Source organism: Lutra lutra, chromosome 6 (genome assembly GCF_902655055.1).
Source record: "Lutra lutra chromosome 6, mLutLut1.2, whole genome shotgun sequence".
Taxonomy (NCBI): domain Eukaryota; kingdom Metazoa; phylum Chordata; class Mammalia; order Carnivora; family Mustelidae; genus Lutra; species Lutra lutra.
Window position 1 is genome coordinate 79,667,508 of NC_062283.1, and position 24,241 is coordinate 79,691,748.

The 24,241-nt window shown below is 37.7% G+C and overlaps 1 protein-coding gene across 2 annotated transcripts in view; it reads right to left on the reverse strand.

The window, feature by feature from the left end:
- Positions 1-1,844: 1,844 nt before the first annotated feature.
- Positions 1,845-24,241, reverse strand: part of THEMIS (thymocyte selection associated) — a 189,043-nt gene continuing 166,646 nt past the window's right edge. The window contains exons 5-6 of one of the 2 annotated variants that reach the window (XM_047735038.1): positions 15,987-16,140; positions 1,845-2,194 (exon numbers count right to left, since the gene is read on the reverse strand). In XM_047735038.1, the coding sequence (XP_047590994.1) occupies positions 2,115-2,194; positions 15,987-16,140 (234 nt within the window). In that variant the 3' untranslated portion in view covers positions 1,845-2,114. Of the gene's footprint in view, positions 2,195-3,367; positions 3,541-15,986; positions 16,141-24,241 lie in introns of those variants that run through there. The other variant, XM_047735039.1, reaches the window with a different exon arrangement.

Sequence of the window (24,241 nt, forward strand, 5' to 3'; positions counted from 1 at the left end):
ATTATATATTTTTTGTTTCCTTTGTATTCTTGCAAGGAAAACACCACTGAATCTCTCTTTCAAGTTGTCCATCAAATATATGAGACACCATAGGTTCACCCAGCATCAAGTTTATTCAATTTTAATAAAGGGGAGAAAGCAGATAGGAGCACTATGTGAGAAGGATAACTCTGGAAGCTTCAGACATGCAGGTGTGGCATCTCATGTGCCCAATCATTTGTACTTTTCTAAGAAATGACAAGAAGGTGATAAGAGTGTCAGTCACATTAGAATAGGGAAGCCAGAGAGGCTAGAGCCCCTCAGTACAAGTATCTTTCTGGTCATCTAAAGGGGTATGTAGCTAGCTCTTACTCTTTAGCGTGGCTTCAGTACCTTAACGACAGAGTATGAAATAAATAAGAATAACAGCCATGCACAGAGTGCTTGAGTTTATCCTTTCATAAAGTAGATCAAGTAATAGATGGAGTCTTCTGGGCAAAGTCTATTTCATGGTAAGCTTACTGGTTCCATAGACACTACCAGTGGTCATTCCCTCATTTCTCAAGTTATAATCAAAATAGACATACATAGTGGCTCTTGGAACCACAGCAATGGTCCCTTGGTCTGTGGAGCAAGAGCTATTCTAGTAGAAAAAGCTGAGATGAATCCTTTGAACCCCTTCTTCACTTTCTTCTGACCAATATTGTGAACATAGAACAAATCATATCCCACATGTATTGGCGGAAATCAGTGCTCCCCTCAAAGATTTGAAGATATATAACATGTTAGATAGGAACAATCCTTAGGGAGGAAAGTCAAATAAAGTGTGGAAGGAGATAGGAAGAACCAAGTGGGGTTGAGACCATAATTTGAAGAAGTGTCTTCTGGGCAAGCATTTGTACAGTACCCAAGGGACTGAGGTGTGTGGATATCTGGGCAAAAAGCATTTCTCACAGAGAGAAAGCAAATGCGATGGCCTTGAAGCCAGACTGTCATGGCGTGTTGGATGAGCAGTGGGGAGGCCAGCATGGCTTGAGATCATTGACTGAGAAGAGGCCAGAGAAGTGACAGTAATAAATCATGTGGGACTTTGTAGATCATTTTAGGAATCTGGGCTTTTACTCTTGAGTGAGGTGGGAAGCAATGTGGTGTGAAATAATATGTGTTTTTTTTTAATATGTGTTTTAATGAGATCGTGCTGGCTACTTCATTAAGAATAGAGCGATTGGTAGCGAGAATAGGAGACCTGCTATGGGGTTAGTACAGGTGGAAGCAGTAGAAGTGGTAAAATTGTGGAAGTATTTTTATACTTTCATTCTATCAGATTCAGTTGTTAGTATTCCAGCTTCTTGGGAGATATTCCCACAAATTTCATATATCCTCTTCCCTTTAGAAGTACATGTATCTTGAGCCTTTGGATAAACATCCAGAAGTCTCATTAATGTTGACCTTGATCTTAAAACAAACACTTTTTATATTAAAGTCCTGATTATAAGAGCCAAACACATCTCAAAAAAAAATTTACCTTTAGTTCATTTCTCACTCCCTTTCATGCCCTTCATAAAGTTGCTTGCCTGATTCTATTAAGAGGAGAGCAATACTAATAATTGTGAGTTTTGGCATCTATCTACACAGCCTGACCCTACTGTGAACTTTGGTCATTGTGTCCAGCATTCCGGGTCCCTGCTTGTGGCAGAAGGGCAAATTCTGGGTCCCTGCTTGTGGCTTTTTTAACACAGGAGGCCTTCTTCTTAGTGTGAAAAGCTGAATTCAATTCCAGTTAAAGAATTTTAACTCAGTTTTTATAGGATGAGTCATTCCACAGTTAAACATGATAAAGGACACACATACACACAAAAGAAAGTTAGAAAATTTATTTTCAACCTTCCAAAATCTTCCACAGATGAACTTGACATTGATTAACACTTTTCAATAGCAATAGCCCTGGAAGCGAAGTACCTAAAAGGATTTGTATTAAGTTAGAGATGTTTATAGATGATGTCCCCTAGAAAGACCCAGGTGGTTAATGACCAAACCTAAGGCATGCATTCTCTTGATTTTCCTATCAAAGGACTGAATTTACTAAAAGTAATAGTTTTATTGTTCTCATATACCAAATGAAAACCACTAATTATTCACTGTTTTTTGAAAAAACAGAAAATTGGCCTATGAGTTTTAGGAGTTTGCCAACATTGCTCAATTGAGAAAGGATTCTCTGTGGAATTTAAATGTGGGGACGTAAGCTTTGAAAAGTTCTTGTTCTTATGGGCACAAACCAGAAAAATAAGTAAAGGCGAAACCATCTCAGAAAATTCAGAAGTTATAAATAACAAACTATAACATCACATCAAGTCACTAAATGATCTTTAGGGTATTGGAAATCAGAATTCATTTCTGCTTAAAAAGAAAAACAGGTAAGGGGAAGTAGGCTGTAATCAGAATATAAACATTGTGTGAAAGATCTCTTACTACGTTTTTGTTTTTGTTTTTGTTTTTTCCTGTTGAAAAGATGTTTCATGATTTGTTGTCTTCCAAAATTCTTTGGTACTAAACAATTGAAAAAGTTTTCTATCTAATATAAAATAATTATGAAATAGGGGATTAACCAACAGTTTTTGTATGGAGTATGACCTATGAACAAAGCCCAAAGCTTGCCATTAAATTCCTGTGTAACTAACAAGATCATTTCTCTGTCTCTTCACTTTGCTAGAGGCAAAATAATATTGTCCCTCTAACTTAATACATAACAATACATAAATGAGATTGTTTTTTTATAATCTTAACAAGCATCCATCTAAAGTGTTATCTAGTATACAGTACATTAAAAATAGAGCATATTATCAGATTTTCAATGATACAACCAGAGTTCAGTATCATTGAAAATGATACTGAACTCCGGTTGTAAGGAGTCAGGGGAGAAAGTTACAGAGAATTCCCATGACTCATGATAGTTTTGGCTGTTAAGCCTCAAACACTTATTTACAAACAAACTGAAAATGTGAAATCAAACTAATTTTCACAGCTCCAGGGAGATCAGATAAGATACTTAGGTATCTCAAATCACTCTCAGATATAATTACTTTTTAAAGTTTTTTTTAGCACAAATGATGATAATTCTAGAAAAATGGCAAAACAAATCCTGAAAAACTGAAAATATTTGGTGAGCTTTCATCCTATTTTCAACTGGTTTTTACTCAGAAACTGAAAGATAAAATTAATTTTCAATTGCCTCATGAGTGGAAGGAACAATAAGAACTGCAAAAAACTATGCACATTAAATAAATATGTCCTAAGTAACAATACAGCAATATATACAGATTTGGACACAACAGAATAGACTATGTGAATCCCATATCATAGGTTTCTCTTTAAGTATTATCTGTTAAAACTTTTGAGGTTTTTTTTTTTTTCCTTTGCAGTGGCCAGTTTCTTCTGAGGTCTGTGGGGGAATAGTCTTCACTTGAAGGCTGAGTTACTTTTCCATTGCAACATTTATGTTCACTGCCCAGCTGGCTTCAGTGGCATCTCATTATTTTTGATGTTTTTTACTTTTGAAGATTTCTGTAAATAAAGAAAAATAAGAGGGGTTCATTAGAAATATGTATTGGAAGTAGGCAAGAAAGAAACGATGTGCTTTTAAATACTATTTATAGTACACTCACAGGCATGTATGTTTTTTGAAAAATAATTGGGAGCACATTAAGAGGAGGCAAACACACAAAAACAAAACTGAAGTAAACTAAACTAAACAAGGAAGAAATGTAAACTCAAGGCAGAAATTTCTATGAGGTTGGACATAATACCTTAAGTTTGCAAAGTGTTTCTCTGGTCACATAGTGCTTTTCTTTACATTTTAGTTAATCTTTATAAAAACTCCAGTATGCAGTAGCATAAGGTAAAAAACCAAATCTGCAATGAAGAGACCTGCCCAGCAATCACACAGCAAATAAGAGACTGAAGCTTGATTGTGCTCTAAAAGTGTCTGATTGCAGACCCATCACCTTGGCTGTGCCATGATGCCTACAGAATGGAGCCCAAACCTAGTGGAGTTCTAAAGACTGCAGAGGAGGAAAAGAGTAATGATAAACGTTAAACTGAACGGGTCTCAAGCATAAGCAGAGTGACCTACCCTCTCATGAGCATATTCAGACTTGACATTAATGTACAATAACATCATATCAAACCCTCAAGGAAAGCAAGCTACACTGCAGATAGGAATTCTGTGTGTTCAAGCAAGACACTTCATTCCTTTCCATTATGGCTTTGTGGAACATGGGGGATGGGTGGTTTAAAAAAATTCTAACAGCATGCACTCTAATGGTCAAGAGGTACAGAAGACCAGTCCTCTCTTGCTTTCCCATACTTCCATTGTACTAGTGATCTGTTAAGTGTTAGTCACATGACCCTGAAGAGGAACACTCTGAGGCTCTTGACTCTGAGTTTTCATTTGCCTATGACTTCCTCCCTTCCTTCCCTCCTTCCTTTTCTTCCTCTTTCCCCTCCATTTCTTCCTTCCTTTTTTCCTCTCTCCGTCTCTCTTCTTCCTTTTGTTTTTTCCTTCTTTCTATTCCTCCCTCTCTCTTTTTCTCTCTCCCCTCCTTTCCTCTCCCACCACCCCCTTCTTTCATTCCTCCCTTCCTTCCTCTCTCCCTCCATTCCTTCCTTTCTTCCTTCCTTCTTTCTTCCTTTTCTGCCATATACTAGCTTTATAATCGTAAAGAAGTTACCTAGCCTTTATGCACCTCATTTCCTCATCTTTAAAATGAAGAAGGGGGAAGGGATAATAATTCCTATTTTACAGGGTTATGACAAAGATGAAATGAACCAACAGATGTAAAGAATTTTACATTTAACACTAAGAAGTTTAAGTTGTCTCCCCAACTGTTAGCTATTTTTAATTATAGGTGCGAAATATAAAGACAAAATATAGCTTTGTGACCTCTGAGAAGCTCATAGACTAACTGGGGAAGAAGAAAAGAGATGTCAAAGCAGAAAAAAGTGGAATTTCTCCATACACCATGTTAATTTCCCTGGAAATCTCAATTTATGTTCTTGTGTCAACACTTCCCGGTGTTAACTAGGGCTGGGGTTGGGAGTACATGGTGGGATGTGGGTAGTCGGTGGCCTAAAGAGAGGAAGCCTGGATTCCATGGTCTTCTTGATTTTATTCTCTCTCATTATCTGCTAGCCCCAGCTGCTACCTTTAGATTTTTAGGTCCTCCTCACATCACAAATAGTAATAAAACTTCCCACCATCGAGTATACATTATAGATGAAAGAACACAGGCTTTTTAGGCAGTATGCCCAGATTTAATTCCCACTTCTATCACCTACAATCTTTGTGACTTTATCTGTAAAAAAGGGATAACAACATTATTTCTCCTACAGTATTGCTTTTCTTGGGGAAGGGAAGGAGGGCAAATAAAATCAAGATATTGTAAGACAGAGAAGGGGAATCTGAAGAACTAGGTCTGATTCCTAATTCTAAGACCTACAGGCTGTATGTCTGGTGGAATGTCTGAATTCCATTTCTCTATCAGGGAATGAGTTGTGATAGTAATAGGTGAATCACAGAGTTGAGGAAATATCAAACGAAATAATGGTCCTGCAAGTGCTTTGCACAACGTAAAGTGCTACAGAAATATTACCTGCTATTATCATCTCATATTCACATAAAACTATAATAAGCCTGAAGTCTGAAAGTTCCATCTGTCATCTTGACAGTTATTAGTCTCACTCTCCCTTGTCAATAAACTGATTTAAGATAGGACATAGTTAAGCAGAAAAACAGAGGAGGTGAGGGAATCAGAATAATCAGGTTATATCAATATAAAATAATAGGATTTAAATAATCTTTATTTTGGAAGGGACCTTACAAGTTGCCTTTCCTTGCTTGATCTAGCCCAATCTTCCATCCAGTGTAAGAAGGCCCCCAAATAACACTTGTGTTCTTGCGGCCGATTCAGGTTGACAGAATGGATTTTACATTGAATAGAAACAGTTCTTTATTGTGTTAAATTGTAAGAATCTCAATGCATGCAGGAACTGATTTTCCTGACAATAATTTAGATTTTAAAATTCTAATTGATTTAAAAGCTTCAACTCTTTCAGCATTCATCAACTCTTCCTTTTGGAAATGTGACAAACCTAACATGGAGGTGATGCTTCTTACATTGAGCTGAATATTCACTGATTGCTTTTGAATTCACATTTACTTAAATGATCAAATTAACTGAGGGGTGTGGAATTGAGTACACTCCTTTGAGATCAAGCCAAACACTTCATCCACAAAAGGACAGATAAACAATGCAGTTTAGTTTTGTTTTTCTCTGTAAAAAGTATCCTCTGGTAGTTAAAATCTGCATCTTTGTAAGAATAGCCTACTATTCAATCCACAAAATAAAGCTTTATATACGTAACATCAGATGAATTTTTTGAATGAGAAGATTAAGGTGAAAGAAAAGTCTCTATTTCCTCCTACTTTATAAAAATCAAGTTCAAGTATATCTAAAATTGCTTTACATTCTCTTTTAGAGCCAATGCTTCCTAAAGAGTGAATTTGAACCACCGTTAGTCAGACCCTGCTCACTTTCCTTTTCAGGAACTTTGGGATCCAGTCTCCTCAAATTGCTCCAGCTGATGATGAACAGTAGAACCTGAAGTAAAGCACATCTGTTTCTTGTAGGGGGCAACTCAGCTGCAAAATGCGGTTTTCTGGAATCTCTTCTGAACCTTTTCAACTGGATTTTCATCCATGTACCTACCCACTCTCACAACAGTACCAATCCTCTCCTTGCTTTCTCTTAGGATCTTTTGTATTTAAGTCATTGGTTGAGATTGAAATATCTGCTTTATTCTTCCTCTCATCATATAGCACCATTTTCTGGAGGCCAGTCTTATATTTATACTCCTGGCAAATGTTTCTGCACACAAGAAATGTTTGATGGTTCTCACACATTATCTGCCAAGTTCAAAATGGGAGTCTGGGTCTCATTTCTCTAGTCAAGAAATATTTACCAAGAACCTACAACAAGGCAGACACTCTTTTAGAACCTGAGGATACAGCAAATTGATACAAATCCCTGCCTCCATGGTACTTTCATGTGGGAAAGGTGTAAAGTAAAGAAGTAAAATGTACAGTATGTTGGATGGCATATGGGAGACAGGCAGCCCCAGACAGGAAGGTTAGAATTTTAAGTAAAGTCTCTGTAGAAGGGATCACTAAGAAGGCAGTGGCTAAGGAAAGAACTACAGAAGATGAAGCTGGAAGTCATGTTACTCTCTGGAGGAAGATTATACCACTTGAAGAAAACAGTCTGGGTAGGTGTTGAGAATGGATACCTCTAGTTTTGGAGAAACAGCTGGGGGCTGATGTAGATAGGTAGTGAGAAAGGGGGAGAAGTAGAGAGATCATTGGAGGGTTTGGTACAAAGGTGTTATATGATCTAAGGTTTTCACATATTCCCTCTGGCTACTGTATTGAGAATGGATGGTATGAGACAAGGGCAGAAGCAGACTGACTAGGAAGGAAGTTTGTGATACAAGAATCCAAACAAGAAATAATGATGACTTAGATTTGGTTGACAACAGTAAACATGGTAAAAAAAAAAAAAAAAGTCATATTCTAGATATTGCTTGTGGATAAAACCAATAGGATTTGCTGAAAGAGTGGGTGTGATAAGTGGGAAGAGAGAGTTTTTCATAATTCTTCTACCTCGTTGTTTTTCCAAGTGTGATCCAAAGACTCCCTGCCTCACAGTCTTGCAAAAGACAGGTCAAAAGAGATTCCTAGTTTCTACCTGGGAACTATTGAATCAGACTGTTAAGAGCAGAGGTTGGAAAACTTTTATTCTAAAGGGTCCAACAGTAAATATCTTGGGCTTTACATATGGTTTCTGTCAAAATCACTCAATTCTGCTGATACAGTATAAAAGCAGCCATAGGCAACATTAAATGAATGTGTGTGGCTTTTGTTGCAAGTCAACCTTATATAGATAATGAAATTTGACTTTCATGTAATTTTCGTGTGCCAGAAAATACTTTTTTTTTAAATCTTTCAAACACTTAAAAATGAAAGAACAAAAGTTCTTATCTCATGGACATACAAAAACAGGCAATGGGACAGACTCTCCCACTGCTAGTTTGCCCATTTTTCTCTAGAGAGCAGATTCCAAGAATATGTATTTTTAACATGCTCATTAAGTGACTTTTTTTTATACACAAGAACTTAGAGAATCACTGCAATAAGTTTTGAGAGTTATTGTCATCTGTTCTTTTTTCTTTTGCTTTGTTCATTGGTCAGAACAAAGACAGATTTCTGTAATAAAATGAGAAACAGAATTGGTTTGGAATAATGGATAAAAGCAAGATCCTCATCTGCCAACAAGAAAAAAGGTTAGAAGTAAAGAAAAAGGAACTGAAAGTTAATTATGAAAATAATTAGGGAATTGAGGAGAGACTCAAAAACTTATTTTTTAGAAGTAAACTGTAGTTTTAAAATGCATTTATCAAAATGAAATCTTGCCATTTGCGACGATGTGGATGGAACTAGAGGGTATTATGCTTAGCAAAATAAGTCAATCAGAGAGAGACAATTATCATATGATCACCCTGATATGAGGAAGTTGAGAGGCAATGTGAGGGTTGTGGGGGCTGGAAAAGAATAAATGAAACAAGATGGGATTGGGACGGAGACAAACCGTAAGAGACTCTCAATCTCACAAAATAAACTGAGGGTTGTGGGGGGTGGGAGGGAGGCTGGTAGGGAGAGGGTGGTGGGGTTATGGACATTGGGGAAGATATGTGCTATGGTGAGCACTGTGAAGTGTATAAGCGTGGTGATTCACAGACCTGTACCCCTGGGGCTAATAATACATTACATATTAATAAAAAAATTAAAAAATTATAAAAAAATACTTTAAAAGAAAAAATGCATTTATCATTAAAAAGGATCAATCAATGATTTGTGCATGATTCCATAAAAGTCAAAGACAGAGGTCACCATATGTATCCAGTTCCCTGTTGTACACAGGTTAAGGTACTGTCATTGGTCAGGAGAACAGTAGGATTTTGCCCTATGAAAGAATACCACCTATCATAATTTGCACACCACACATGAAGCTCATCTCTGCTTGTAAGCAACCTTGTGGTTTAGGTCTTAGGTAGTATATGAATTTGCACCATGACATCTCTTTTTTTTGCTTGATCATCTAATGCTTTGATTGCTCTTTCTCTCTAGTGTCACACTCAAATCATAAGAAAATACAGGGAAACAAGAAAAAATTAATTTACTTAAACAGATCTCTTAACCATAATCATAGTACGAAAACAGTGATCATTTTGGGTTTAAAAAGTTGACTTTGATTTTTCATTTAGTATTTCTCAACTTCATCCCTCCTTTGCTGTCATTCTATTCTCTTCTTTGTCTCAAGATTTAATTCACCCATGTTTCATTTCTGAAACGGAATCAAATAGAAATTGACAATATTTATTTCAGAGAAAATAATTTTCGAAAATATAACTCAAGTGCAGTGTCATGTCCTAATAGGGAGATACAAAACTACTAGCAAACAGCCTTTGGGTTATCTCAAGAATTTACTGGTGAAAAAAATAATAGGTTTCTAAGCATTTAGTGAGCATTATGAAAACTATACGAGTGGAGTGAACAGAAAAAGGAAGTGGAGAGGAAGACAGGACTTCAAACAGGCTGCTCAATAGTCCATCCTGGTCTAATATTCCTGACTCCTGACAGCTGGAAGCTATATTTCTTCAAATCGCTGATAGATTCTGTGGTAAACCCACATGAGACACGGTTAATATGATGCCACAGCAATCAGTACAGTGCTAACCAAAAGCTGTTGATTGAGTCTATGATAACAATAATAATAAATTTTTTGTGTCTACTCTGTGCCACTCACATTCACAATTTCATGTGAGGCAGGCATTTTTATTCTCATTTTACAGATAAAGAAAATCACAAGAAAATGTGACACTCTCTCAAAATAAGAGTTCAGTCTTATTTCCCTCTTTACTTCACTATCCTGCAGAATGTTTCCGCAGTGATTGATGTTCCTGTCCAGCCACAGATTGAGGATAGAGTGGAGTGAAAAGAAAAGAAAAGAAAAGAAAAGAGAAGAAATGAAATGACATGAAAAAGATTGTTTGCTTAGAGAAGTGTTTTTTTCCCTTTCAATATGGTATATGATTTTACTTTTATAATTAACATTCTGCTGATGAGATCTCCCATTGGGGAAGGCTGACGAGTCAGATTTTTCATGAAGAACAAGCACTGCAGGAAATAAATTAATCTCTAGGGAAGAAGAGGGGCAAGGCTGTCAGTACTCACACAACTGCCTAATAGGAAATGATTTTTCAAGATTGTTGAAAGAATGAAATGACTATGGGTTCTCCTTCCAGCATATTCTTTACATTTTTTTAATTTTATTTATTTATTTGACAGAGATCACAAGTAGGCAGAGAGACAGGCAGAGAGACAGGCAGAGAGAGAGGAAGGGAAGCAGGCTCCCTGCTGAGCAGAGAGCCCGATGGGGGGCTCGATGGGGGGCTCGATGCGGGGCTCGATCCCAGGACTCTGGGATCATGACCCGAGCCGAAGGCAGAGGCTTTAACCCACTGAGCCACCCAGACACCCCTATTCTTTACATTTAAGCCTTCTGAGAAGAGAGAAGTAAGTTGCTCTAAAATAAAGAGCAATCTTACAACATTTTACTTTGGGCTGTCAGTACTTCCAAGCTAAGACAGTATTCCCTAGAAACGGGAAAGAAATTCTACCGTGTCGTTGTTTTGTTTGTATTATGAAAAATCTGCACTGTTGTTAAATAGAAGGATGAATAATATACCAGATTTTTTGATTACCAATTTGAAATTATCCAACATTTTATGTAATAGGCTTTCTAGTCTTTGGAGTAAAAGTAATTATTGTGCTTGGAATTACACACTATTTACAATAATGCTGAATTAGTGAAGTGTGCTTTTATTAAGATTGTGAAACAGTAATATGTTTTATGATATCTAAAGTACCTGTCTCTTGATGGCCTGTATTCTGTCATTCATCAGTCAAGGTCTTTAAGACAGAACACTGGTCTTGTCTAATTCTCAAGGTCATTCTCATACAGAACCATCTCATGTTTTATTTCTCATAATATAAGTAAAATCTGAAGTTTAGATTAAATATTAAGGTTAAGTTAAACCCAGTATAAAAATTTTGAGGGGCATCTGAGTGGTTCAGTGGGTTAAGCATCTGACTCATGATTTCAGCTCAGGTCATGATCTTAGGATCATGGGATGGAGCCCCAAGGCAGACTCTGTGCTCAGCTGGGATTCTACTAAAGATTCTGTCTCTCTCTCCCTCTCCCTGCTCACTCTCTCTCTCTCAAATAAATAAATAAATAAAATCTTTAAAATTCTTTATTTTCCTGTGGATCCATTCTTCATTTGTAACTTCTACTTTGACCTCAGTGATGAATTTTTCCATGGAGCTTGTCTTCTCTCCCTTATTTAATGTACCACAATATGTAGCTTCCTACCTGTGATGAATTACTTCTATGTGAATCTTGCTTAAGGATGACCAACAGTTGTATTGCTCGATGGTTATCAGAATAGACCACAGAATCCCATGCATTCAGAACTGACAGGGCACAAAGATTACTTGGTATGCTTCCGATTTGGGTGAAGAAAGTATAACTCAGGAAAATGAAATGGTCTATGAAGGGCAAAACATCTAACTGGCAGAGCAGGGACTAGACCTTAGGGTATCTGCTTTTTGTTTTCTGGCCTAAGGCTCTTCTCACTACTTGACAAGTTGAATTTATGGAGGACAGGTCATGGCATGAATTTAATCTAAAGATGGAGGAATAATTAGAAGGACATATCTGAAGTTTCAAAAGAAAGGAAATTCCATTAGATAACTTTGTTCAAGATAGAGTATAAAATTTGTTCAGTGGAGAACATTTATGTAGGGCAAAAACAAATAAGCATATTTAAATGACTATCTTTTCTGACAGAGTGCAGTTTCTAAGAGACACAGAAGGAAGAAACCCCTGTTCAGTCAGTCCGACCACCAGAAGCGATCTCTGCAATTCATGAGTGACCTACATAATAATCAGATCCTCTTTACAGCTTGCTGGTCATATTCTGATACCATGAGACTTTGCCCTCAACTGACGGAAGCCACCTTACCCACAGGCCTTCTCAGAAGTTGCAGTATCCAGTGATTGAGTGATGCAGGGGCTATAAAGTTCTGGCCCCCTCATCTCAACACAGCACAACTCCGAAGAGCCACACCAGCTCCAGTGCTTCCGGTGGGATCAGCAAAGGTCTTTGTCATGACTGTATGATGACTCAGCTTCCCCCTCTGCTCAGACCTGTTTTTGTCCCTCTGCTTTAAGTGTTGTTTCTGAGATCATTTCCCAATAAATGTCCCGACCAGGGAATGAGGCATGAAACAAGTCGCTGAAAACAAACATTGGGTCTTCACACATGTTGTCTACCAAAAATAATAACCAGTGGAGTCCTGTGCTCTTCCTGAGCTACTGCAGCTGGGGGAAGGTGGGGAAGTTGTCCATTAGGGAAGGTCAGGACTTCCAGGCCTCTGCAAAATTACACTATTTCTTGGACTCAGAGGAGTCAGTGATTCATCTTCAAAGAAGATTTCCACTTGCCGTCCATGACCACGGAATTCAGAGGGGCCATGGAGTTCCCAGAGGATACAATTTTCAAGGGGAAAAGGTGCCGGCAGAAAATGAGGAACCACAAGAACCACAACATGTGGGCACAGCCAGCACTGTGCAGAAGATACCGTCCAGAAGCCAAGTTCTTCTTAGCAACCAGCTCATAAAAATGCAGAAGTTAGTTCTAACACCTACACCTCAACTGGAGTCTATGATGTCTTATACAAACTTTAACCTATTTCCTCTAATGTAGTCTTCAAAATAGCCAATGGTGTAGTACTGTTATTAACCCGATTTCAGAAATAAAGAGACAGAGACATTAACAAATTGCTCATGGTATACAGCTCACAAGTGGAAGCCAAGATTTAAACCCAGCAGTCTGAGTTCAGACTCCAAAGGTTAGCCACTTAATCATCCTACTTTCAGAGGACTGTACTTTTAGTAATTTATGGGCAAAACAATGTACAGACTTAATAACAAGGTTCCTAAAATAAGATGTGGGCATTGCCAAGCTGCCAAGCAACCAGAGTGAATCAAACCCACAGAAGAAGGTCATGCAGGAGATCAGGTGAAGCCTTTTCATCAGTTTTTTCATCAGTTACTTAGGGAAGAGGAGCCGGGCCTGATGGCAGTGATCCTGAGGTGCAATTTATTGCCCTCCAGGCTGCAGTAGAGCAAACTCTCCTCGCATGGTGTGCTTGCAACATTCACAGCAAATCTTCTAGTTATTTCTGTTCAATTCCAAAATAAAGAATTTCCTTTGGTATAATTATTAGATACATATTTGAATTGGTTCTATGTCATCTAACTGGAAGAGTAAGATCTGGTTGTCCAGAAGGAGCAAACCTGGAGAAACAGCACCCTGGTCTTCATAAGATTTTTGGTTTTTGTCCGGGATGTACTACAAAGACTAAAATTGCCCTTCTCGCCCAAAAAGAATTTAGGAAAGAACTGACTTATGTCTAAGGATGAAAAAGGGGAAAGTTCAGAAAGGGTATCATTTGCTCCTCCTGAACTCCACGGTGGCTACTGGATATTCTGAGATCGGCGAACTAGGGAACATGGTAAATGTTAGAGATCCAAGGAGTCTTTTTTTCTTTTTTCTTTTTGCCAAATAAAGACACATATATTGTATTGTACAAGACAAAAAGAAAGTTTGAAAAATTTTATTTTTGTGACACCTGACTTCTGTATTTTTGAAGCTATTTCCCAAATGAACACGATAAATAATTTCTAAATAAATGCATGTCGAAATTAACTTAAATAGGGAAATGTCATTTTACTCTTCTTAAATAAAGTTAGGAGTCTCACTTGCTTAAAACCACTGCTATAGGAGTGCCTGGGTGGCTCAGTTGGTTAAGCATCTGCCTTCGGGTCAGGGCATGATGCCAGCGTCCTGGAATCGAGTCCTGCATTGGGCTCCCTGCTCAGCAGGGTGCCTTCTTCTTCCTCTCCCTCGACTGCTTCCTCTGCTTGTGCTCTCTCTCTCTCTCTCAAATTAAACAAACAAACAAATAAATAAAATCTTAAAAAAAAAAAACACTATGCTTCCTCCTCTCTCTCTGCCTGCCTCTCTGCCTACTTGTGATTTCTCTCTGTCAAATAAATAAATAAAATCTTTAAAAAAAAAAAAAAAAACCACTACTGTAATTCCAAGTCTTTTTTTTTCTTAAGCCACCACTTACAGGCAACATGTTCCAGCAGGTGCTGCCCTGGTCTGGAACACCCCCGGCACTATCCATCCAGGGGGCAAAGCTGGGGCTGTCCCACACCAGCCCGGGAAGATGCACACACAGGGATCAGGTAAGTTTCCCATGATTGAAACAAAAACTTTGATCTCAGGAATTTCACTATCTGGTACTTTTTAGGATCCATAATCTAAAGCGGAAAAAAAAAGTTTTCAATGAATTAATAATGGCTTGAGACTCAACACGCTATAGCAATATTCACTGCAGTACTTGTTTCTTTATAGTCATGCTTGATTAATATTCGAAATTTGCAGGAATTGCAATATGCGTGGTTTTCAAAGCCCTTCCCAGGATTTCATTTTTATCACTCGACAAGAGTCAATGAAAAGGCAATAAGAAAAGCTCTACGGGATATTTTTATACAAGTGTCAAAAGCCAGTAAGCTAACTACATGAAAGAACCCAGATTGTACAGACAGAGTTTGAGCAGAAACACTTCAGAGACTTTATATCTAGTATTTTGACTTTTACATGCCCTTGGAGGGGGAAAAAAAAAAAAAGTGCTAGCTACAAAACTAAATAAGGAGGGGAAAGGAACAAACCATATGCTTAAGAATAATTACAATTTCCATTTTCCTACAAACGAAATGTGAAGTTTCAAAGATAAAGTGTGATAGAAATTGAGCTGCTTTGGTGTGTCTAAAATATATCCAAGAAAGAAAATTCTCATTTCCCTTGCTAACTCATCCCATATTTCTACAATATAGAAGTTAGTCTAAACGCTGTCAACTATTCCGGAAGTCCATTTACTCTTGTTTTGCTTTTGGTAGAGATAAAAAATATCAGATCATCATCTCTAGAAACAAAACTATTGTAATTCAAATCTACATTAGGTTATTTATCTGACACATCTTTATGTTAAAGACATCTCAATTACTATAACCTTTTCTCAACCCATTAATCCTTTTGTTAGTTCTACCAAAAATTTAAAAACATTACTGTCATGATAATAAAAGCAATATTAAACACTTCTTGGCCATGAAAACCATAAATGAGAAAACTCTAATAAAAAGGAAAAATGAACAGACCTATCATTGTGTTTAATATTATACTGCACTTAAAACTACATTTCTTGGGCGCCTGAGTGGCTCAATGGGTTAGAGCCTCTACCTTCGGCTCAGGTCATGATCCCAGGACCCTGCTCAGCAGGGAGCCTCCTTCCTCCTCTCTCTCTGCCTGCCTCTCTGCCTACTTGTGATCTCTGTCAAATAAACAAATAAAATCTTTCTTAAAAAACTACATTTCTTTTTTTAAAGATTTGTTTATTTATTCAAGAGAGAGAGAGTGCACACAGCAGGGTGGGGGGGCAGAGAGAGAAAGAATCTTGAAGTAGACTACCCAGTGAATGCAGAGCCCACACAGCTGGATCTTAACACCCCAAGATCACGACGTGAGCTGAAATCAAGAGTTGGGCGGGCACCCAGACTCCCCTAAAATATTTCAGTGAGATTTGCAGTTGAGGCAGTCACGTTGACGGAGCCTTATATTCCAAGCAAAGTGGAAGTTAGAATCTGTAAATTAGGCCTGTGGCATGTAAACAATAAAAACCAGTAACATGTGGCTTCACCGACCTGTGGTTACACTGGGCGCTGCTAGTTGAGCTGCCCCACTCTTGCTTCTCTCTTTCTCCAATTCGGCCAAAGCACTTTGACAACCAACTGGTACTTTTGAATCCAGGCCAGCTTGATTTGAGCGCAGTTTCTTGGATATGTCTACATGGAGACTCTGAAATGACACAGGCCAGAGTGACTGATTTCACAAGTAAATTATCAGTCCAAAATAAATGCTTCCCAGAGATATGACATGGATAAACATTTATCACATGGCAAGTTATGTTTGTATATCTGAATCAGAACATTCTATATGTCAAAGTGACTTACAAATTACACTTCTTCCATCAATGTATTTTGGTAATCTAGGCACGGAATTTTTGAGATGATCTAAGTGACCAGAATAAGTCATCTCAGACTCAGAAAATCATCTTCAAATCCCATTTGAGTATATCATTTTCTTCTTGTGAAACTTAGAAGATATTTTTCATTTAAAACATTTTTACTCGGTTTTTATTATTATAGTTAAATTATCCAGCATTTCATTATATATCACATAATTACATATTGTATAATGAAGAGCAGGTTTCATTTCTGCATTATCTGTAGACTTTTTATAAACCAAATCATAACATCTAGTTTAAATTAACCCACATTTGTATCAGCATTATTCAAACTTGACAAAGCTCCTCCAGTCAGTTTAAGAATAATAATTCATCCTAACAATGAATTATTAACGCACAACATCAATGGACCTTAAAACACATCTCCCATATAAGAGATGTCATAGTGTTTGATGTTATTTTATCATATTGTATGCTTCAAAAGAATCATCAGATAGGAGCAAAAACTAAAGACCTAAGTAGGAAATGGAACTTTCTGCACTTTGCTTCATATCCAAATTCAGATTAGAATTTTTTCAGTTTAAATATGGCTACATAGTATTCTGCAGTCAAAGTTAGCCAGTCAACTTTGGCCATCCACATTAACCATTTTGGTTCACTAAAGGAAGGATGATGAACATTTTCCTTAAGTTCCTCCTACAGACCACGTGTGGCATTAAATTTATTAAAAGCTTCATTAGAAGCTTGATGCAAAGACTTTTAAAGTTTGGAAAGGGCCAATAAGGAAATTACGGCCCACCATAATTAAATAACTGGCCCAAATAAACAGAATGAATGGTGCCAAGCCTCAGGGATAAGTCTCCCAATCTTTTGGAATCCAGTGCTCTTCATGCCACTCTACAATCCATTTATTCATTTACCCATTCTGTGCGGTGGACAGGTTGCTCTGACGGCCCTGATTCTTCACCTCTCTCTGTATCCATGGCCTTTCCATGTAATTTTGCCATGTCCCCCTACTCTGACTTTTGACTCATACATGTGACTTGTTCTGGATTAATAAGATATTGGCACATGGACATAGACAGAGACTTGAAAGATACTTGCACAATTGACTTTGATCACTCTTATCCTTTTACTATGTCATGCCTAGACTAGATTGCTAGAAGTTCGGCAGGACAAAGAGTAAAGTCAGTTTATCCTAGTCCTCAGAGCTGAGACGGTCAATAACCAATGGAACCCCAGATATCTGGGTGAACCCAGCCTAGGTCAGTTGAAACTAAGTAAGGTCAGCTGAACCCCACATCTTCAAGGACTAAATAATGTGGTTTTAGCTATATGAATTAAATTTTTCTGGTGAGTATGCAGCATTGTGTGGCAATAGATAAATGATAAATGATATCTCCAAGAGCTCTTGCTATCTCCAAGAGCCATCTATCTATAGAATCCCAGATACTGGGTATGGGAAAACAAATGTAATATATAAAATGTGATATGTAAATATGACATAGTCTCAGACTTTAAATGGTTTAAACATAGTTTCTTAAATTGTTTAAGTGGAGAATTAAGCTAGAGTGTGTGGGACGCATGGGTGCCTCAGTCAGTTAAGTGTCTGCCTTTGGCTCAGACCATGATCCCAGGGTCTTGGGATCTAGTACCACATTGGGCTCCCTGATCAGCAGGGATCCTGCTTCTCTCTCTGCCTACCACTCCCTCTGCTTGTGCTGCCTCTCTTTCACACATACACACAAATAAATAAATAAAATCTTTAAAAGATAAGAGTGTGGTAAGTCATTTGTAGATAAATCTCAAATTCTGTCTTTAATAACAAAAGTTGGGATCCAGGTAATACTACAGAGGGCAATTCAAAAGATCAGAATTTGAATATCAGCATTGATCAAAACAAAACTACTATACCTGCTTATATTTGATTCATCCACAGCCCACAAAAATGTAAGTCCATCACTCAGTTTGAACTTTTAAATTTATTGTCAGGTCTGACACATAGTTTGTCTTAGCACATAGCTTTGAAAAGAAGCAGATTCAACCAGCATTTAAGTACTTTCCTGATTTTGATATGAGATGCCTTTGGAAAGTATATTATTATTTCAAATGATTAGATGAGTATTAAATCATAGTTTTTTAGTACTGAGCAATAAACTAGATTAAACAAGAAATGTAGCTTCTTGCTTTTTCATAGCAATTTCAATCGGTAATATTAAAATTCAATAGACAGGATTAAAACAATTATCAATTTCAATTGATAATATTAAAACATTGAGGGGAAAATGTAAGGTCATGAGAATTTCATGTATTATAATATACCCCAGACTTCAAAGAAGAAACACAGAATTTCAATAAAGTTCTTAAACCTGAAATCTGTAGGCTGAGCAGATCAAGGCTGATAGATCATAATGGGTCAAGTACTACACAGGCCTGGTGCATCTGGGTGCAAACCTCTGGCAAATTGGGCATTTTATGAACACATTAGCATTCCAATAATTAAGAACCCCATTTTTCTAGGGGCACCCCCACAATGGGGTCTCCTTTATCTAGTCAAGCCGTGTCAAGTTTTCCACTCTCTTTCCACTCTCTCCTTACCTTTACTTGGCAGATGGGCTCCTGTTCCCTAGTCCTAATGTAATGGGAGGTAGATGTTTCTTAAGCTATTGACCCTATCATATTCTCCCAACCTTGTCTACTTATAGTCAGTCCCTCCCTCCAGTTCCCTAGTTCTCCAAACCACTCACAGATACTGATTTTCCCCACGATGCTCCATTCTTCACTGCCCAATCGCCTTCCATTAATCATCAATCCCTTCCTCTTTCTCTCTCTTCTTATCCCTTGGATTCCTCCACAGTGCCTTCAGAACTTTTCTCTGTAGTTTGCAATTTTCACTGCATATTCAGCTTTGTTTCAGAACATTGTCTCTACCTCCCTACCTTGACTAAAATTCCATTCTCCATTGAAGACAGTATTTCTCCTGCAAACAAAGATGGCTGCTTATTCCTCCACACCCTAGATACTCTCAGGTTGGTGATATTCTTGCCCATTGTACTGTCCATTGTTTCTTTCCCTCCTTGCTAAATATCCTTGCTTCTTTGATATTCCTGCCAGCTAGTTATGCACCATCTCCCCTCTTGCTGGAACCAACTATCTACTAATCTCTAGTCACAATCCATTCATCATAAAAAGACTAGATCATAGTTTTCCCTTCTAGCCCCAAGATCCTGGTTGATGTTCACATCTACACAGACATTCTACTCAATATCCTGACTGGATCTCTTTATTAAAAATGAACTTTTCACTTCTCTACCTTAGACTTTCATCCCCAGAATCAGACCTGAAATCTGTCATAAACTTTTCCACATCCAAAATGACTTAAGGGTGTTCCTCTCTCTCTCACCTAATCTCCTATTCTTTATTGTCTGTAGTCCAGCCAAGCTCCCATCTCCAATACTGCTTTTTCCACTAGGATAGTTCTTGGGCCTCACCAGAATCCGAGCTCCACTGATCCCTTTGCTTTCTCTATACCCACCAGCCTTCTAGGTTCATTTTCCTTTGTTCTCTACACAATATCCATCCCAGTTTGAAAACTTTCATCTGGCCGGTAGAGTGTCAGACTTTATGTTGCTTTACCCCTCAGCAACATTTGACATGTCTAGTCATTCCCTTTCCTTGGCTTTGATGTCCCTCCTAACTCTCTCACTATTCGTTCTTAGTCCCTTTTTTGGTTTGACCTTCTTGACCTAAACAATTGACTGTTAAGACTTTCTCAAAGTTTTGTTATTGATCCAGTTTTCTTTGTACCATCCTGGATAATTCCAATGATCACATGGCTTAACTTACTGTCTATGTGTTTATGACTCCAGGGGTAAGGAGAGATTTATTAAATGAGATGACTCTAGGCCTGTGTGCCATGATCAGCACTCTAGTTTCTCATTCTAATGTCTTTTAACTCTACCATTACACCACTCTTCCTTCTTATCTTAAGGCTCAGCTTTTCTGTTTGCCTAGAACATTCTTCACAAAGTCTTCCTCCTTAATTTTACTATGTATGTCTCAAATTCCTGCAGGTTTTCCCTCACCATGTAGCATTTAGCCAGCACCTTTGTTCTCTAGTATTTGAGTACCTTGTAGTTCCACCGTGATGCAGTTTTCACAATATAATTAAATAATACCCGGTTTAGTGTTTAATGTCTATCTCTCTGGTTAAAATATAAACTCACTCAGAATAAGGACTATGCTTGTCCTATTCGTTGTTCTCAGTCCTTATCACAGGGCTTTAAAAAAAATTTTTTTAAATTAATTTATTTATTGAAAAGAGAAAGAGAGCATGAGTAGGGGGGTGGACAGAGCGGGAGGAAGAAGCAGACTCCTCACTGAGCAGGGAGCACCTGTGGGACTTGATCCCAGGACCCCAGGATCAGGACCTGTGTTGAAGGCAGACCCTTAACTGATGGAGCCACCCAGGCACCCCTAGCTCAGTGTTTTAAATATAGTAAGTATTAAATAGCTACATACTAAATCAATGGAGAAATGCATGAATAAATATAGACTTAATTTTTATGACTTTTTCTTTGGCTAGTCTATCAATGGATACAACATCGTCACATGTTCCTATGTTAGAAGTGATATGCAGTCACTTTTAACAGTAACACTTAGTATGTATTTGAAAGAAACACATATTTTAACTTGTTTGATCTGTTAAAAAAACACACATTGCAAATTTTGTGGTTTTAAATAAATTCCCTGTTGCAATCCTTGCAAACACTATACGGTATCCCATCTATCTCTGTGGCTCAAGTTAGATTGGTTACTATCTGTGAAAATTATAAATCAAAGAATGGTTATATTAGAGAAATTGAGAACTTAGTATGTATACATATTGGTTCTATATTCCCTAGGGAAGAAATTGTGACCTGACAATAATGGAAGAAATAAAACTCTGCCAGGTACTACTTCAATGATGTCAAGCCTTCAACCTGAAGATTAAGTCCAGAGGAAAACGAGAAAAATAAAATGTGTGCAGAGAATAGAGAGGAATAGAAATAAATTTGAACTGGCACACATCAAGTCTTTCTGACCATTCTATAGGTGTAGTTCAAAAATAAACCCTGTTTGTTTTGTGTAATTTTGACTTAACTTATCATTGGAAATGAGTTGTTATAATCCTGCCTGCTAATATAAAATAACTATTGAATTATTTTTCATGTTATTCTTAGCTTGTAGTTTGTATAGTGCTTTTAGGGTTCCTGTTGAAAGCAATGATCCAATTATAAGACACTGAATATTTTTCTTATGAAGGAGAAAGGAACAAATAAATATTACCCCCCAAAATATTTTCTTTTTTCAAATCCATCTTTCATCTCTTACCTATGGCCATGTTGTTGGGAAAACAATCATCCTTTTCCAAACAATTCATTGAGATTCCAGGTTTGTGATTACATTTGTTTGTGTCCTTTCTCCCCAAGGGCTAAACTCATTTTTTTTAGAAAGTCACACAGGGCCTGTCTTGACCCAGGGACTAACCGTCATTCACATTTTACACAACACAAAGTATCCCAGATAACGTACTTTACTTTTTACTTGGTTTAAAAAAAAAAAAATCAATCACTCTCCTAACAGACTAAAAAAAGCGTCCTCTTCTCTCCTTATATAAACAACTGCTCCTTTCCACAGCCTGTACTTTTTCACTTCAGAAAAGTGAATTCAAAGGATATGTGAGAAGACATTTCAAGTGATATTTGGGAGGAAATTTCTCCTTAAGTAACTTTTCTTCCTCAGAATTAAATTATACTTAAGAACAGTAGTAACAGTAGTTCAGAAACTATACATTAAAATAGATAAATGAAGTTCCAAATCCAATCATAAGAAACACAGTTTTGAATATTCAAATTATCATTCCAGGAGAACATGTAATCCTCTATGCATCTGTCTTTTAATGTGTATGTGTGTTTTCTTTTTTGTTTGTTATATGGTTGAATCACCATAAATAATTCAGAAGATTATTAAGGGGTTTAAAAAAACTAATAAATTTCTCATGGTGCATTATAAAGACCCAATTAAATGGAGGCAAATGTTTGGTTTTTCTGAGGAAAATATTTAAACAAGCAAGAATCTAAACTGAAAAATAATTTGAAGTTGATCATCCATATAAACAGTCCTCTCTTTCAGACAATAACGTGAGGTTTCATAAAATCATCCATCTATACTAATAAACTATCTTTTATGCAGAATATGTTCTTTTTAAAAAAAAAGATTTTATTTATTTATTTGACAGACAGAGATCACAAGTAGGCAGAGAGGCAGGCAGAAAGGCGGGCGGCAGGCTCCCTGCTGAGCAGAGGGCCCAATTCAGGGGCTCGATCCCAGGACTCTGGGATCATGACCCGAGCAGAAGGCAGAGGCTTTAACCCACTGAGCCACCCAGGTGCCCCAAATATGTTCTTTATACCAACTGCAAGAGAGTCCTTTTGAGCTTGTTCCTCCCAATCCCAACAAACCATCTTGGCACCTTTCCTGTACCTTGTAGCCTTAGGGGGTTTGCCCAGTTCTGTGGTTGGCAGGCTTCATTTCATCAGTGCATCAAAAGCCACTGTCACCTCTTCTGCCTGTCCCAGAGTTCCAGGCTGTAGCCCTCCCATGTGAGACTCCTTGCTAGTAACCCTTACCCTCTTCAGCAAGGGCTTCCCCTACCCTGCTTCAACCAAACACACCTTCTTCAAATGGGACCATGCTGGCTGGACTCTGAACTGGCAGCTAACTGGGGACCTCAGTAATAACAGATCATGTTTAGACACTCTCGTCCCAATTGTAGTGAACAAGGAGGACAGATCCCTTTCTCCCCTGCTGCAAGTACCACCAGAAGTTCAGGACATGGAAGATTTGGGGTCTTCTATCTGCCCTGCTCTTTCCCTTGGATCAGAGAAGAGGCAATTGGCCTATGGGGGGTGGGGCAGAATGCCTGTATCTGCTTCCCTACTTGCTCTGATGGGGAAAAAAAAAAAATGACAGCTTTCCATCTCAGCCCTTCAAGAACTTCTTCTACCTGCTGACTTTACTGAGACCAGATCCAAGAAAACAAATCCCTCCCTGCTGGAACTACTAGAGAACTGGAACTATCATCAGGCATCACATATCAAAGATTGTACCATGTTCTCTGGGAAAGAAATAATTCATTGTTAAGACTCCTTTAAACCTTCATTTTCAAAGACATCTTTCTAGAACATATCATGTATTAAGGAAAGATATTATTAGTATGTATATATTTCAGTTGCTTCTTTCTCTATCTTCCCTGCTATAAACAGGGAATTAGATAGATTGACTTCTAGAAGTCCCAGCATTCTGATTTGATGTTGATTTGACCACCCTCTTGGGAAAAAGCAAATCCAGGAGAGCAGGAAGAACTCAATATAATCACACACTGTGTTTGATTTAAACAAGTTTAAGAATTTTCCTTCAGAGTACTCAGGGTAAAGAACCTCTTCACACCCTTTTGTCAAGCTCAATTCAATCTGCCTCTTGCTATTCTGATCTTCTATAAATTTAGCCATAAATGAAATGGACACTTGAAGCAAGGCTTAACCAATATATCTTTATTTGAAAATGAGGCCAGAAGAGACAGCTAATCTGTACATTTATTAATCTTAAGGAGATAAATGAGAGATCCGGCTGCCCTCAAGCCCTCAAAGACGTTAGCAATGTCACTCCAGATAATGGACAAGTATGCCAAAGGGTTTGCTGTATCAGAGCTGCTATGGTCAGGGCATTCCCTACAAAATACCAAGGTCAGCTCACTAACAATGATTCATGGACACTGGAATAATTCTGTATATAAATAAATTTTCTTCTTTCTCTTTATTTTGTCTTCCTGTAAACTGTAAAATTACTAATTCCTGTAACTATTGTTCGAACTTTCGTAGCTCCTATTTT